Source organism: Dipodomys ordii, unplaced genomic scaffold, assembly GCF_000151885.1.
Source record: "Dipodomys ordii isolate 6190 unplaced genomic scaffold, Dord_2.0 Scaffold40, whole genome shotgun sequence".
Lineage (NCBI taxonomy): Eukaryota > Metazoa > Chordata > Mammalia > Rodentia > Heteromyidae > Dipodomys > Dipodomys ordii.
In genome coordinates this window covers 5,101,501-5,118,444 of record NW_012267256.1, presented here as the reverse complement: position 1 = coordinate 5,118,444, position 16,944 = coordinate 5,101,501, and the positions used below count along the sequence as shown (strand labels likewise).

General features: G+C 47.0%; 1 protein-coding gene across 1 annotated transcript in view; it reads left to right on the top strand.

Annotated features, from left to right (window-relative positions):
* Nucleotides 1-16,944, top strand: part of Pcsk5 (proprotein convertase subtilisin/kexin type 5) — a 351,177-nt gene that overhangs the window by 313,523 nt on the left and 20,710 nt on the right. Inside the window, exons 26-31 of the mRNA XM_013018392.1 lie at nt 99-235; nt 1,334-1,534; nt 6,663-6,743; nt 10,236-10,319; nt 10,844-11,039; nt 11,193-11,281. Of these exons, the coding sequence (XP_012873846.1) occupies nt 99-235; nt 1,334-1,534; nt 6,663-6,743; nt 10,236-10,319; nt 10,844-11,039; nt 11,193-11,281 (788 nt within the window). The remainder of the gene's footprint in view (nt 1-98; nt 236-1,333; nt 1,535-6,662; nt 6,744-10,235; nt 10,320-10,843; nt 11,040-11,192; nt 11,282-16,944) is intronic.

Sequence of the window (16,944 nt, the reverse complement as noted above, 5' to 3'; positions counted from 1 at the left end):
CACACACACACACACACACACACACACACCCCTATGAGGTCAAGTTAGGACTGGTAAGACCATTATCTCATAGAAGAAACGGATTCGTCTCCTTCTAGGTTTGAGCAGCATTGTTATAAAACCTGCCCAGAGAAGACCTTCCCGGAAGGGTGGACATGCCGGTCCTGCAGCCCTCACTGCGGTAGCTGTGACCAGAACGAGTGCTACTGGTGTGCGGAAGGCTTCTTTCTCTCAGGTGAGCCAGAGAACAGAATGGCCCCCGCCAGGACAAGGCGGGGCGGGGCTCCTCTCCCCGGCTCCTGTGGTTGGTCTCCACCGTCTGTGTGCAGGACTCTCAGGAGTTTCAGATCAAAGGAGGAATTTTAATTTGGCTTGACAATATACACTAGCCAGAGCTACTTCCTTCTGTAGTTAGCACTGACGCCTAGCGCATGCCCCCCTGATGAATCTCAAATATCTCCAAGCCAAAGGAAGCAAGAGGAAGTTGGGGAACAGAGGAACCATTAGGAGGGGACCTGAAGATAAATGCTTTGGAATTTAAGTCACCCGGCAAGGTCAGGTGACTAATAGAGAGAGATCATTCATGTGCACAGCCGTTGCCAGTACCTGGCCTTGAACTCAGGGCCTGGGTGCTGTCCGTTAGCTTTCTTTGCTCAAGGCTGGCACTCTACCGCTTAAGCCACATTTCCACTTCCGGTTTTCTGGCAGTTAATTGGAGATAAGAGTCTCATGGACTTTTCAGCCTGGGCTGGCTTCCAACTACAACCCCCACATCTCAGCCTCCTGAGTAGTCAGGATTACTGCCATGAATCACTGGTGCCCAACCCCAGTATGGGGCTCTTAATTGATTCTCTTTCTTACTCACAGCTGGCGCACTAGATTTTGCTGATTGCTATTTCTTTTTTTGAGGTGGAGTCTCATGGACTTTTTTTCCTAGGCTGGCTTTGAACATCCAACCTCCAGATGTCCATCCACTGAGTTAACTAAGCTGACAGCCACGAGGCTCCCAAGAGCAGCTTGATAGATTCGTTTTATTTGCCAGATTCAAGGCGGCGACAGTTCTTAAGTCTTTATTCAAAGCTGCTTATCCTTTAAGATGATGGCCAATTTAAATTCTCCCCTGAAAGAGGGCTTCAGTGAAGTGCTCACTTTATGAAAATACATTCCTTCACTGAAATGGGCCGAAAAGAAAAGAGAAAAAATCTTGATTTCTTTCCATTCAACAAGCGCAGTCACCCGTGTCCTGAGACTGTCTCCAGGCCTCCTCCTGCGCCCGGCGTGGCTGCCCGAGGCCTGCCTTCAGCTCTCCCTCCCTGTGTGTGCTCTGACCCAGGTGGCGGCTGCGTGCAGCAATGCGGGCCTGGCTTCTACACTGACCAGGAGGTGGGCGTCTGTGAGCCCTGTCACCACGCCTGCTCGGCCTGCACCGGCCGGGGCTCCCACGAATGCACCGGCTGTGGAGCCGGGCTGCAGCTGCGTCTGGGGATGTGCCTGCCGCCAGCCCAGGCCCAGGCGGAAGGCGAGCTGTGGAAAGGTAAGCGCAGTCCTGCTGGCCTCAGCCTCCTCCCTCTTCAGCACCTGCTTCCCGTAGACCCCACAGGTCTAACCTGAGAATCAAGGTGTGGCCTGCTCCCTAAGTTAAACTGCAGGGAGAAAGGGTAGGAAGGGTCCCCGGGCACCTACAAGCCAAGCCGAGCTGGTTACTGGTGGGTTTAGCCCTTGAGTTTCTTCATGCCTGAGTAGCCCAGGAATGGATGGAAATGGCCCAATGGCCATTTCCCCAAACTTTTAAAAATAACTTCCAGCACATGCCGATATTCCAGAGAAAAGGACTCTCCACACACAAGGGGAGGTTTTCCAGTTAGACTAGTTAATTGGTACTTCTGCTCGAACTCATGATTTTACTAATGAGCCTGAACTTGCCACCATTCAAACGCGCATTTCAAAAGCTGCCCTCAGCCCAATGTGCCTGTAAGCCTAGCTACTCAAGAGGCTGAGACCTGAAGATCATAGTTCAAAGCTAGCCCTGGCAGGAAAGTCTGTAAGACGCTTATCTCCACTCAACTACCAAAAAAAAGCCAGAAATGGAGCTGTGACTCAAAGCAGTAGAGCACTAGCTTTGAGCAAAAGAAGCTCAGGGATAGTGCCCAGGCACGGAGTTCAAGTCCCAGGACTGACACAGAAAGAAGTCAAAAAGGAAGGGAAGAAGGAAGGAAGGAAGGAAGGGAGGGAGGGAGAGAGGGAGGGAGGGAGGGAGGGAAAGAGGGAGAGAGGGAGGGAGGGAGGGAGGAAGAAGAGAAAGAAAGAGAGAGAGAGAGAGAGAAAACGAAAGAGAAGAGAAAAGAAAGCTATCCTTTTGGGCTAGGAATATAGGTAGCTCAGCAGCATTGTACTTGCTTAGTACTTGCTTAGCATAAGTAAGTCCCTAAGTAAGTCCAATCCGTAGTAAAGTGGGGCTGGGGGAGTGGAAGGGAGAAACAAAGAAGCTTCTCTTCTCAGCTGCAGGAGGGGCAGCAGGAAGAGCAATTGTGGGAGCCGGGGTCCTCAGATAATAGATATTCAGGTCTCCCTTCCAGCCTGTCTCTAGAATTCCCTGCCCTGTACCTCTGACATGGGCAAGTTACTTCCAAGCTCTCCACCAGATGTCCATGCCCAAGGTGGGTTAATAAAAACAAAAACCTTGCTGGGGAAAAAAAATCGAAGTCGTATTCCATGAAGGGACTTCTATTCAGGTTTGCAAATGGTGATGTATGTGCTCGGGATCTTCTCAGTGCAGAAGCCATGGCTGCCAAAGGAGGCCCCATGGAGCAAGCTTTCCTAGTGCTCCAGAGAGAGAGAGAGAGCGTACAACAGAGACACAGACAGACAGACAGAGACAGACAGACAGACTCAAGGGAAAAGAGAGGGCTCGGCTGGTTTCAGAGAAAGGGTATCCCCAGCCGCTGTGGCTTCCCAGCAGTCTGGCACACGTATTAAAGGAAACGCTGCTCTCTGACCATCCCAAACTCAGCAGCCAAAGGACCATGGAACAGACAGGGCCTCACTTCAGACACAGAGCTGAGGAGAACATGATTCCATCCCAGTCTGGATATCTCCCGTGAATTATAGCTAACCCCAAATGCTGCAAGCGAGAGTTTGTCTGGCATTCAGGCATTTAAGAGGCAGCGCAAGCCAAGAGGGAAACAGTCTGGTGTTGTGTTTCTTGCTAAGAACATCTGTATTTTATCTGGCATCCAGATGAGGGAGCGGCCCTGGGAGCCAAGAGTCAGGGTAGACGTGATTTCCCCCAAATGATTACACGTCTCTTCAACTGGACTACGCATTCTTCAAGCAAACAACCCCACTTTGAGTGTTCCCCCATCGCCTCTCCTTTGTCCCTCAGGACAATGTATTGGTTTGGGGGAAAGGAAGGATTTGTTCCCTGGGAAGGGGGTTCTGCACAGATGGGGAACTCAGGAACAGCGTGAAGGCAGTAAAGTCAATGACAGAGCTGTACTTTTCCATGGCGATGACCCATGAAATAAGACACGGAGCGTCTCAGCGAAGAGAAGGGGAAGACGTATCTATTCTTCATGACGCAAGGCAAGGCGACAGCTCCACCGCCAAGCACTCAAGCGGATAGCAAAGAGAAAGCGCGTTTTATGCGGCTTGGGGAGGCTGAGAGTTGGGGCCTCTGTGTTTCTCTGGCCTTCCTCCCCTCTCAGGCCAGACCAGCAGTGTCACCAGGCCACAGAGGCTTTTTGAGAGCAAGTGCTAATGAGCCACACCTTTCACATGATGGGAAGCAGATTTGTAGTCATTCCTGGACACGTTAGGGAACACCCAGACACATTGCAAGTGCTTATGGGAGGACGCAGCTCCATAGGTGAAACCAGAAAGGCTTTTTAAGGTATTTTTTTTGCTCTTCCTGTTTTTGTTGGGTTTTTTTAAACATGGATTGAGATTCAGGCCAGAAGGGTAAAGTGGCACAAACGTCTTACCTCTGATTGTTAAACACTGTTAAAATCTGGGAAATTTATACATGTACCATCTATCCCTCCACAATAGAAATGATAGGATTGTTTCACATGCAAAGATCACACAGCCCACCCTGGAAGGCAGGTGGGAAACAATCCTGGCACTGGTGGTCCTGCCTGTAATCTTAGCTACTCAGGAGGCTGAGATCTGAGGATGTGCACTTTGAAGCCAGCCTGGGCAGGAAAGTCTGTGAGTCCATGAGACTCTTATCTCCAATAAACCACCTACAAACTGGATATGGAACCGTGGTGGAGCGCTAGCCTTGAGCACAAAGCTCAGAGACAGCACCCAGGCCCTCCCTGAATCCAAGCGCTAGAACTGGAATACACACACACACACACACACACACACACACACAGAGCCACAAATCGCTTTTTGCAGTGACCCGAACATCACACATCACACACAGCCAGCGTGTCTGCGCATGCCCAGACATAGCATGCCGCAGGTCATGGCTTGGGAAGAAGATGATCACTTCGTTGGTTTCCATACGCCCCTTGCTGGAAATGGAAATCGTCTCCTTTGCTACTGTGAAGGCATTTGCATTTTCTTAAGAGGTTTTCCCCACTCCTTCCCGAGTAGTGCTGAAATCCTCGAGTTGGTCCTGAAAAGTCCCCCACTTACCTATTTCCCTCATCGATTAACCCCATGCTGGAGCTAGCTCTAATTGGATGTTGCCAGGGGACTGTAATCTACATGCACAGGCCTGGGAATTAACTTTTTATCTTTGACCACATACTAACAATTAATCACTAGCCCATCTTTTTGATCTTAATTTCTACGCTCAAGGAAAGACTGGACTCTCAGACTCCTTCACACATACTGAAAGCCAGGCGGGAGGAGAGGGAGTCTTTTCTAAAGTAACAGAACGTTGAGTGCTTCTAAAGTTCATCTAAAGATTCCGTAGAGAGCTGATCTTTAGAAGGACTTCCTCCATCTATGTATGTTAGTTGCTTGTAGAAAGGGGGATGTGATGTGTATTGAGCTGACCAATCAGAGCACAGAACATAAGTGCAGCATACCCAAGTCATGGTAGGTAATTATACCTACCATTTCGGCCCTGGGATCCGAAGGAGCAAGTGGTACTGACTTGCATTGATGGTTGAACATCTGGGAATTTTGCAGCCACAGACATTGCTAGAAATGAGCTCTGGTGGCAATATTGACACCGCAGCAATTGTCAACTCTACAAATGTATTGTTTTCTAGAGCACTAGTTAGCCAGCATACCATTGTGTTAGCCTCTCTAAAACTACTTCAGAATCCAAATTCACTGCTGAAAACAGAAGCTGTCTAGGGGAGGAGGATTCAAGCATTCAGCAGCTCTAGGAGCTGGAAGAAAAGCTTTGTGGTGGAGCACTTGCCTGGCACTTGCACCATCAAGTAAAAAGTAACTCTAGAGTTAGGTAGACCTGAGTTCAAATCCCATCTCTGATCTTTATGGACAGCATAACTCTGAGCAAATGACTCTTCCTCACTGAGCCTCAGTTTCCTCATCTATAAAATGAGTGTGAGAAACTTACTTCGCCTAGTCATTTTACAATTGCATGTGGGGCTGGGAATAGGGCCTAGTGGTAGAGTGCTTGCCTAGCATGCATAAAGCCCTGGGTTCGATTCCTTCCTCAGTACACAGAAAAAGCCAGAAGTGGCACTGTGATTTGAGTGGTAGAGTGCTAGTCTTGAGCAAAAGAAGCTCAGGGACAGTGCCCAGGCCCTGAGTTCAAACCTCAGGACTGGCAAAAGAAAAAAAAATTACCTGTGAAAAAAGCATACAAATCTAGAATATTAAAAGCCTATTCCATAAAACTAGTCTTAACACTTGAGGCACTAGCTCATCTTAAAGTCACATTTCCTAGTTGATTTTTTTAAAGCAATTTTAGGGTTTAAGAAATATTAAAGATCTGGAGGAAATAATCTCAGACAGAAGGCAGAAAATCATGGTCTGTCAGGATACCAAATAGCCAGGCAGACCCCAGGCTTTGATAAGCACGAACCCCCACAAACATGTTCCCAGTGGTTTTCTTCACAGCAACACCAGCAGCAAAAGCAAGAGGCCAATCTGAAGATGTAACTAGAAATAAATGACTTGAGATTCATACAAATAAATAGGCAAACAAACAAACATTAGTGTACGCTAGACCCTGGTGGCACCTGCCTGTAATCCTCAGGAGGCTAAGACTTGGCTTTTGGTTCACAGCCAGCCTGGGCCTAAAAGTCCATGAGACTCTATCTCTAACTAACCAACAAAATGCTACCCTGGAGGCACAAGTCAAGAGGCTGAGCACCAGCTCTGAGCATAAAAGTGAGAAGCTGCCGGCCCTGAGTTTAAGCCCTAATATTGCCCCCTCCCCCCCAAAAAAGAACAGATTTTCCTGACCAAAGAAAACACTTGCAAGATTCATACTGTTAAAGATGACGCACAAGACTAGTATTGCATGTGCAGCATCTGTGGATGAATGCTTGCACACGCACGTACCTGTGCACGCACCGATACTTGCCACCCTCCATGGAGTGGGGCATCTGGCTGTCAAAGGAGCCGCAGCTAAGATCAGTGAGAGGTGTGGGGTTCTAGGTGAGCTTCCTCTTCCTTCTTCATTTTGCATTTTTAAAAAACTGCTCTCTTTTTCTTTCTTAAATAAAAAAAAGAAGCTGTGCCCAGTGCAAACCCATCTTTGGTGAAGAACTTGCTGCCAGAGCCCCGAAGGTGGAAGGTTCAAATGAAAAGAGGTAACAAGGAGTCAGGGAAGAACCTTCAGCCCCACACCCCCCACACCCACCGTCTCCACCAGCAGAGCACCCGCCCAGGCAGCCGGGAGCAGCGGGGAAGGGGGACTTGGATGTCAAAGTAGAGGGGGAGGGGGTCATCCACGCAACACGGGGAGATGTTCCAGGGAGACATGGGACATGGGTTGTAAGGGCATTTCAGAGGCCTGGAAAAGCTGTCAACAGAAGCCACTCGGCCTGAGGCTGTAGCTCCATGGCCGGGCACTGCATATCAATCCCCAGTTCACCCCCAAAAACAAATCTATTCTTGTAGGTTTTGGGGAGGAGGGAGGGGGAAAGAAAGGGGCGATATTGGGGTTTGAACTCCAGGTGCCGGGTTAAGTAGGTGCTCTACAGCTTGAGCCGGGACTCAAGTGATTTCCTTTCCCTTCCCTTCTCCTTGCTTGGTCATGGTCTCATTTTTTGGCCCCAGTCTGCCAGATTTATCTGACAGGCATGCACCACGCTGACTAGCACTGTTTTGGGGGGAGAGGGGGATGGGAGGGGAAGCTGGGCTGGCCTATAACTATGATCCTCCCTCCCCCCCACCCCGACTCAGCCTCCCACAAATTGCTAGGGTAACAGGTACATGCAAGTGTACCCAGCTATTCTAGGCTGGCATCCGCCCTGATCCTCCTGATGTCTACCTCCTGAGTAGTTAGGATTACAAGCATACACCGCCAGCAGCCAGCTTCCTCCAGACCCTTCTCCCTTCCCCGTCACTGCAACATTATCTCAAATGGCAACGATAGAAAAAGCTCACTATTTATAAATAATAGACTAGAGAGACAACGTAAGATCCACTCCGTGAAATAGAATAATGCTATCAAAAATTAGGTACTCTCATCGAATGTTCTGCCAAATATATCAAATTCAGAAAAGAAAGGTAAGCCAGGTAGCATAAGAAGACAGAGGCAAAGACGGGAGGATTATAAGTTCAAAAAGATGATGTTCTTCCATTTTGAACCTTGAAGTGTGTGTGTGTGTGTGTGTGTGTGTGTGTGTGTGTGTAAAACCTTTAAACTGTGGTTCATGCCTGGAATCCTAGCTACCCAGGAGTCTGAGATCTGAGGATCCTGGTTTAAAGCCAGCCTGTTCAGGAAAGTCTTAAGAATCTTATCTCCCATTAACTAACAAAACACCAGAAAAGAAGCTGTGGCACTAGACTTGAGCAATAAAGCTCAGGGACAATACCTAGGCCTTGACTTCAAGCCCGAGGATGGGTGGGTGCAAACAAACAAACAAACAAAGCCTCTAGCTTTTTGTAGGTTAGCCATACTCACTTCTGAAGGACAGACATTGTACTTTCCTAAAGAGACTTTTCTTCCCTTCCATTTTTTGCTGTTCTTTTAAAGTTCTGCCAATTATAAAATATATTGAATAGGCTAATACTGTAAATCACAATCAAGGTCAAGTTAACTTGGTATAAAGTCCCTAATCTTGGGTTTGAAGTTGTAGCTTCATAGCTGTGAACTGCTTGTACAGAGCTCCCTCTGCTGGACAGCTAGGGACATTGCCAAATTCCACCCAGTATAAACAGTAAAATACCCAAATTACAATGTAAACTATCTGCAAGCTATAAATACACATGTTCATGTCGATGCACATTAAATTTTACAAAAGTATGAAAAATTAAAACACATCTTTTTAAGTGAGACATTTTAGCACAAAAATGAGAACATCAAAAGAAAATCATCCCAAGCCTGTGGGCTGATCGCTTCCTGTCTAGTGTCTGGCTACTACTCAGTATGCATATTGACTTCTGACATGTTTTTCTTCTCTTGTGGGTTAAATGGTATCACTGGGTGAAGAGGCCCAAGGACAGGATCAGTCATGTCAAGAATCCCATGGGTCCATTTGGTGACAAAGATAGTCACCAAGCCCAACAGCTCTGAGCAGTTTCTCCACTCCTTTCTGCCACAATCCCTGGGGGTATTCCTGGGGGAATACATCTGCCAATCATCAGCTTTAATCATATCCGGGGAAACCTGGGCCAACTTTTCCTTCCAAACGAGGAAGAAGCATGCCACTCAGCATGGCATCCGGACAACCATTTATACATAAAGGGAGACTTGTGTCTCCTTGTAGGTATCGTGTGTGTGTGTGTGTGTGTGTGTGTGTGTGTGTGTGTGTGTGCATATTCTTGAACATCTACATTTTTCAGCTCTATCTATCCCTAACTATATCTATATTTGACTCTCCTTTACAGCAAAGCTCTGCACCTTTTTAACCCTTTTTTAAACTAATTGAAGGCTTCCAGAGCCAGTCAGGCATAAAGGCAGGAGGGAAGGAGAGGGAAATGCAAGAAGCCTCCACAAGGGGGTGGAACGGGGAAAATCCAGAGATCCAGAAGGAAGCGATGGAGTCGGGTGACCAAGCTACTGTGCTAATCACTTCGTGCGCACTTGCTCAGTAACCTTCACAACAATCCCAGAAGAAGGGACCAGCTTCTCTCCTTTTAGAGAAAGTAGGACTGGGAGAATTTAATTATTGTAGCCATGGTTACCTCCCAGCGAACCAGCAAACCACACAGCTGGGAGCTGACGCAGGTGTGATGACTCCCAGGGAGAGAGAAGGGAAATGAGAGGCAGAGTAAGAGTAAGGGGCCTACAATGGCTCTGAGCTAGAACCTCTTTTGCTAATGTCCCCCTATGATGCAGCTACTTTCTGAACTTCAGTCGAGATCTTGGTACATGCTGCTGATGGTGTGAGTCACGTGGTTGTATATGGCTCTTGAAATTGTGCCACGGAGGGCTGAGGAGACTTCCTGAGAAAAGCCTGCCCATGCAGTTCAGGACAGGGGAGACAGGGGCACTCCTGCTATTGACAACGTTCATGCGGCGTTGATCTGGAAGGGCCGGCTGAACCCTGGGCCAACCAGAGAGTCTGTGGGTGGGTTGATTATGTGGATGTTGAGCAATCATTTGGGACAAATCTAAGATGAGATCGATGAAGTTTGCATTCCGTGGCGATTACTCAAACACAAAGATCTAGGCATGGACTGATAGCAGCAACCAAAAAGAGCAAAAAAAGCAAAAAGAAATGGGGAGACAGAACGTATTCTCGGTTGCCACACAGAATGAGAGGTCATCTGAGACCCAGGTCAGGAAACTCGTACGTGTGGCTTGCAGGCCCGTCGTGAGCACGTACAATAGCAACAACCCTCACCTCACACGTTTTGAACATAGGAAACAAAGGGATATGTGTTAGTTCCAGTTTCCCCCATGAGGACCATGTCTTCCGTCACTGCCAGGTTGCAAAGAGAAGTCTTGATCATCAATTGCTAATGAACAAGTAGGAGAAGAAAATAAAGCAATACAGTTCTGCAGAATGGAGGTGGGCAGGTGTCAACAATTAGCTCATGTTCCAGGGCGAGAGAGAAGCCAGGTCTTTTCCAATGCTGTTGCATTACCAGCCTGCTCAAAGCCCAATCTGGCCTGTCTCTCTCCCACTCAGACGCTTCCACACAAAATCAACGTTGTCCTTCTTCTTGTCAAACCTGCGACGCATCTGGAACTCGTTGCACTTCGTGTGCAAAAGGTCAGTATGGGGAGTGACGGGGGAAGGGAGGGCAGGCCATTTCCTGTCACCTCATATGTCAACCTGTTCCAGTTCCGGGCTTTGGAGGACTTGGATCTAGTCCCATTGCATGGTCCTGTCCCCAAGGAGACTCGCCAAGAAAAAATGCTGGGCCAATGTGGATGGAAACTGACCATCAAGGGACAAATAGAGATAGTTTCTTAATCCAAAAGCAAGACCACGCCAGGTGTTAACAGGCCCATGTATTAAGGTCCATGGGTACTTGATATTTCTTGTTCTTTTGAAACACACCCCTAACACAAGAAGACGTAGGAGGAGACTGTGACCAGGGATGGAAAGGCTTGACTTTTTCCTTTGATGAATTTAGAGGTGGGAGAGGAGGTGGGAGAGTAGGTGGGAGAGGAGGGAAGAGTAGAAAGACTCACTGACGATCAAGGTCTTCATTGTTTATAAAAGCGTTTCCATACTCATGGGGCTGAGATCTGCGCTCACGGTGGCTTTTCCTCTCTGCCTTGCGTGTCTAGGTGTCTATCTGTTGGCTCAGGCCTGCGTGGCCTCCTGTCCCCACGGCACGTGGGCCTCGGACAGGAGTGGCCGCTGTGAGCACTGTGCTGAGGGCTGTGGTTCCTGCTCCACCGCCGACCGCTGCGCCACGTGCCGCACGCAGCCGGACTTGCCGCTCTTCCTGCACGAAGGCCGGTGCTACTCCCGGTGTCCTGAGTAAGTGAACGCTGGCGAGGGTGCTTTGTGTCCACCGGCATCGTCACCCTTGGCCCCAGCAGCCAACACTTAACCCCACTTCAGACTCCGACCTCTCCTGGTGACTACTGTAGGCATGTGTATTTTACCTGCCCTGCACCTTGTGCTCCATAGCCACGGAGTTGGGTTGAGGGAAACGCGATTTCATGCTGGTGCAGATATCACAGGACTCTCACACAAACCTCGATGTCACGCAGCTACACGTAGCGAGGCGAGACTGGCACCTGTGAGGGCATGCTCTGTGACTCCATCCTATGAATGATCAAGCGATGTCAGCCTGACTTTCTGGTTGAGGCCTAAGGAGTAAGATCAGCCTAGGAAGAAAATGTCTCTGAGACTCTTGTCTCCACATCACCAGCAAATAGCTGGAAAAAGAGCTGTAGCTCAAGTAGATCTCCCACCTTAAGTTAAAAAAAAAAAAAAAACAAGGGGGGCTGGGAAGGTGGCTCAGTGGTAGAGTGCTTGCCTTGTATGCATGAGGCCCTGGGTTTGATTCCTCAGCACCACAGAAGCAGAAATAATCCGGAAGTGGCGCTGTGGCTCAAGTGGTAGAGCGCTCGCCTTGAGCTGAAGAGCTGAGGGACAGCGCCCAGAGTTCAAGCCCCATGACCAACCAGGAAAAAAAAAAGCCAAAGGATAGCACCCAGGCTCTGAGTTCAAGCCCCAATATGGCACTCACTCACTCAATCAATAAACAATGTTATGATCTGAACCTCTTCTAAATTATAGAAGCTGTGAGTTCAAAGTTAAAAAAAAAAGCAACACTGATTACTTTCTAAGTCCCAGGGTTTTCCAGCCCCTGGCTTTATTGTTCCTTTGGGCTTCCCATCAACACCCGCCTTTAGCAGCTTTACCAGCAAGTGAATGAAAAAGCAAGTGGAAAGTCTATTAGGAAACTTCTAGGAATATGCAACAGATTGGGGAAATCCTTATTGATGAATGCCATGGCCAAAATGTCTTCTGCGCAGATCCCAGCTGGTCCTCTACCCACCCCCCTACCCCCGCCAGGCTGTCCCTCCCTGAACAGCCAGAAGCACGGGCAGAAAAGCCTCATTTCTCCCTGCTTATCCCTCCTTTGAAGAGGAAAGAAAACTCCCTCAGACTTCCAGACCCCTTGGCCAGAACCCACCACTTCACACCTTCCCACACCAAGCCCTGCTGGGGGAACATGGAAACTCCCCCAGACCTCCCCTTGTGTGGGGCCCCACCTCCCCAGATGTGGGAAATGGTGGATGGTACCTAGGCTGCAGGCAGCTGCTCCTGGCTTCCCTGAACACAGGAACACACCCGAGAAGAAGCCTCATTGAAAGATTAGGCCCAGGAAGAGATGAAGAAAATACACCACCAGGAGCAACGCACTGTAATGAGAGTTAAGTGCTCCTATCTCCCTCTCTTTCTCCTCCTCTCTCTTATAATATAATCTATAAATATATATACACACACATACATATGAGTCCTCACCCCCTTTAACCTCTCATTTCTCAGTCTCCCTACCAACTCCTCAGACATTCCCTCTTTTACTTTTTTTTTTAATTTTATTTTATTTTATTTGTGAACATACTGTACAGAGGGGTTACAATTGCATGGGCAGGATAATGCGTACATTTCTTACCAAGCATTGCAGCCCCTTTGTTTACCCTTCCCATCCCTTCCCAGCCTCCCCCCTCCCCCCCATCCCAATCCTTCTCCTTCCCCCCTCCCCCCCACCCCCCCCCCCCCCACCGATGTTGTAAAGCTCGTTTTGGACATGACAACTTGTACTTCTCATTGTTGCATCAGATCCACCTGTATCCTTAAACAACTGGTTTTTCCCCATCTCCTCCACAAGTTATACTGACATCAAATATAGTGAAAGCAGGGGTTATACTGTGGGGGAGGGACATACAAAGCAACAAAGAGATAATCTTATAAATGCGTTAGAAACACATGCATGAAAGAAAAAACATTAAAATACATATCTAAGGGTTCATTTTCCTGACATCACATTATCTGACCTTTTCCGCTTGACTCATACATATACTAGATATTGCAAATAAGGGAAACCATGGGACCTATGTTTCTTTGAGTCCCTCTTTTACTTATGCTACGTGATTAGTATTGATTATTTTGTCACCATCAGTTGAGGTCTAGGTGCTACTCATCAGTGAGAACTTCCTATTGCGTAAGCACAACATGATGATCTTCTGTGCCATCTATTTTCCTGCAAACAGCATAATTTCATTCTTCTTTATAGCCGAATATAGACCACCTTTTCTTTCTATTCATTTCTTATTGGGCATATAAATGGATTCCACAGCTTGGCTATTGTGCATAGTGCTCGAATAAGTATGGATATGCAGTTATCTCTCTTGTATATTCAATTAGGCCCTAAATTAACTACAAATGAATGTACTGTATGCAAGACTATAAATAAATATACAAGAGAGATGCCTGTGTATCCCCATTTATGGCAGCAGTATTTGTAAGTCAGAAGGTAAATATTGTCATTCTCTTGAGGAACCTCCAGACTGATTTCCACGTGTTTGCACTAGCCTACAATCCCACCAGCAGTATATCAGTGTTGCTCCTCCTTTCAAGCCCAATTCTTTTGGTGTTGCTTGTTTTCTTGAAGATTGTTATTCTACTTGGGATGATGCAGAAGCTCAGTGTACTCTTAATTGGCATTTTCTTTATGTCTAATGATACTGAACTTTTTTCTTCATGCATTCACTAGCCATTTGCACTAAGAACTATCTGTTCAATTCGTTTTCTCATTTATTTTCCTTTTGCTGTTTAACTTTTTGAGTTCTTTGTATAATCTAGAAATTAATCCTTTATCCACTGACTAGCTAGAGAAGCCTTTCTCTCCCTTCTGTAAGTTGTCTCTTGGATCTTGTCATTGTTTTTTTGCTATGCAGAAGCGTTGGCAGTCTCATTTATCAATTGCTACTCGATTTCCAGTCCTTCTCAGAAAATAATTGCCTGTGACTACATAGTCCAAAGTCTTCCCATAGTCATGTTAAGATTTCATTACAGTAAAGCCTTTGATCCATTTTGAAATGGTTTTGTGGTAGATGAGAGGGGTCTATTGCCTTCTACATGGAGATAATCAGTTTTCCCCGCACCATTTGTCTTCTCTACAGTATATGTTTTTGACTCCTTTGTCAAAAACCAAGTAGCTGTAACGGTGTGAGTTTTTTTCTGGGTCTTCTATTCTTTCCTATTGATGATCTACTTGAGTCAGTTTTACACATGCTATGTTTGGGGACGGGAGAAGAGAGAGATTTTTGTTGTTGTTGTTTTTACTGCTCTGTAGTAGAACTTGAAGTTATGTATTATGATACCTCCAGCCTTACTCTTCTGCTCAGATTGCTTTTCTATTAGGTTTGTTTTAATGTTTCCATATAAATTTTGGAATTGATTTTTTTATCTCTATGAAGAATGACACTGGGATTTTGATGGGAATTACACTGAATCCATAAATTGCTTTTTGTAGTATAACCATTTCCAAATATTGATTCTACTGATTCATGAGCCTAGGAGGTCTTTTCTTTTCTTTCTTTTTTTTTTTTTTTTGCCAGTCCTGGGGCTTGAACTCAGGGCCTGGGCACTGTCCCTGAGCTGCGTTTTTGCTCCAGTCTAGCACTCTACCACTTGAGCCACAGTGCCACTTCCAGCTTTTTCTGTCTCTGTGGTACTGAGGAATTGAACCCAGGGCTTTGTGCATGCTAGGCAAGCCGTCTACCACGAAGCCACATTCCCAGCTGGATGCGTTTTCACCTTCTGTTGCCGTCTTCAATCTTTTTTCAGGGTTTTATCGTTTTTGCGGTAGAGATCTTTCACCACCTGCTAGCTAAGTTTGTTCTCAAGTATTTTTAGACTATTGAGAATGGAATTATTGTCCCAACCTGTCCATTGTTGGTGCACAAAACAGCTACGCAGCTTTGCATATTAACTTTATATCTTGCGACACTTAGATCCCACTTCTTAAAATCCTCCGACATCCCCTCCCTAGGAGGTGACCACCTGGGGACATTCAGGAGCCAAACTACAGCCGTTGATGAATGGGTAAACTGAATGTGGCATCTGGTGTTAAAAGATAAAGTGGGGCTCATTAAAGTATTTTCTGTTTTTGTTGTCTTTTTTATTCACACATAGTAACTGCACATTAAAATTCTAACACGTTCATTTGTGTTTTGCGTGGCACATGCATCGGATCACACCAGACTACCAGTGGTTCATTGCTCCGTTGCAGAAATGAAAAGAGGAATGTTTTATAAGGTGTTTGCCAAAGTGACACACAGAAAATATGTTCAATTCACTCAAGTGGGAAGTTTTGAGTGGAAGGTTCGTTGGGGGCTTCTGATTAGGTAAATTACATTTCCTTTTGCTGTTTTGATTGAGCTTCTGTTTGTTTACATGAGAACCCAAGGCACTTGAGTTGTCTCCATTAGTTGGCCTCCCAACTAATTTATTTTTAACACCAGACAGTGGAATATTATTCACTGAAAGAATCAAACCATGAAGCCAGGCGCTGGTGGCTCATGCCTGTAATCCTAGCTGAGATCTGAGGATGGCAGTTCAAAGCCAGCCTGGGCAGAAAAGTCCCTGAGAGTCTCATCTCCAATAAACTACTCTGAAAAGGCCACAAGTGGCACTGTGGCTCAAGTGACAGAGCACTACCCTTGAGCACAAAGCGGCTCAGGGACAGCCCAAACCTCCCTCGAGCCATGAGCACCAGAATGCATATTACTAAGTAAACGAAACCTACGAACTGTATGACTCCAATTCTGAAAACAACCAACATGGAGCCAATCAAAAAGAGATCCCAGAGGCTTTTAGGGTAGTGAAGTTACTCTAGGACACCACACTGAAGGGTATATCATCACATCATTTCAATGAGTCCGAGGCGGAGAAAACATCATCCCTAATTTTCCTACCAATTCATCAAATGGTTGCTAGAAAGTTTAGGGCAGCTACATAATCTCGGTCTTTGTGTCTGGCAAGTGAAGAATTCAGGCAAGACCAAAACATAAAAGAAGGGTCGTGGAAGAGAAATCTGACAGAAAGAGAGCCCGTGGCTAGACGTGGGGCAGACAGCCCCCCAGCCCCGCTCTACCCTCTTAGTTGTCTTCTGCATTACAGAGCACGGCCTTGGGTTAAGTAGAGACAACTGGGGTCTTTGCAGACGGCTTTCTGATGGCTGGGTCTGCCTTCTGTTTCTGGTAAGGTTGCCATGGTAAGGATTTCTGGTTCCACCCTTATTTCCTCACCCTTCGTCCCTCCTCTTCCTTTTGCAGCCTTCCTCCACTACCCCTCACCACTTCATTGTCAGGCCAGTTTTAATGCACCGTCGTATCCAGCCATCAGCAAGTACCCATAAGCCTCAATTTTCTGATTGGCTGCTTGGTGGGGGTGGGAAGGTGGGGGTGATAGGGATGTGCCAATGTCAGGTGACGAATTATAACAAGGGCATCGCTGGGGTGGAGGAGGAGGAGGCTGTGCATGTAGAAAGGGGTTCCAACTGTAGAGAGCATGAATGGAAATACTTTTCATATGATTTTACTGTTATTGTTGAGGTGTTGTACAAAGGCGTTACTGCTCCCTGAGTGGAGGGAGTGAGCACATTTCATTTCGGACAGTGTCACTTCGCCTCTGCTTTTCCCCAGTTCTCCCTTCCTGTCCCTGCCCACCCGTCGCAGAGTTCATTTTCCAGATCGTTTCCATGAAGCGCCATGCACAGTATGTTCTCTTTTTTTAATTTTTTATTTTTTGGGGGGGGTCTAGTCGTGGGGCCTGAACTCTGGGCCTGGGCACTGTCCCTCAACTCTTCAGCTCAAGGCTAGCGCTCTACCACTGGAGCCACAGCGCCACTTCTGGCTTTTTT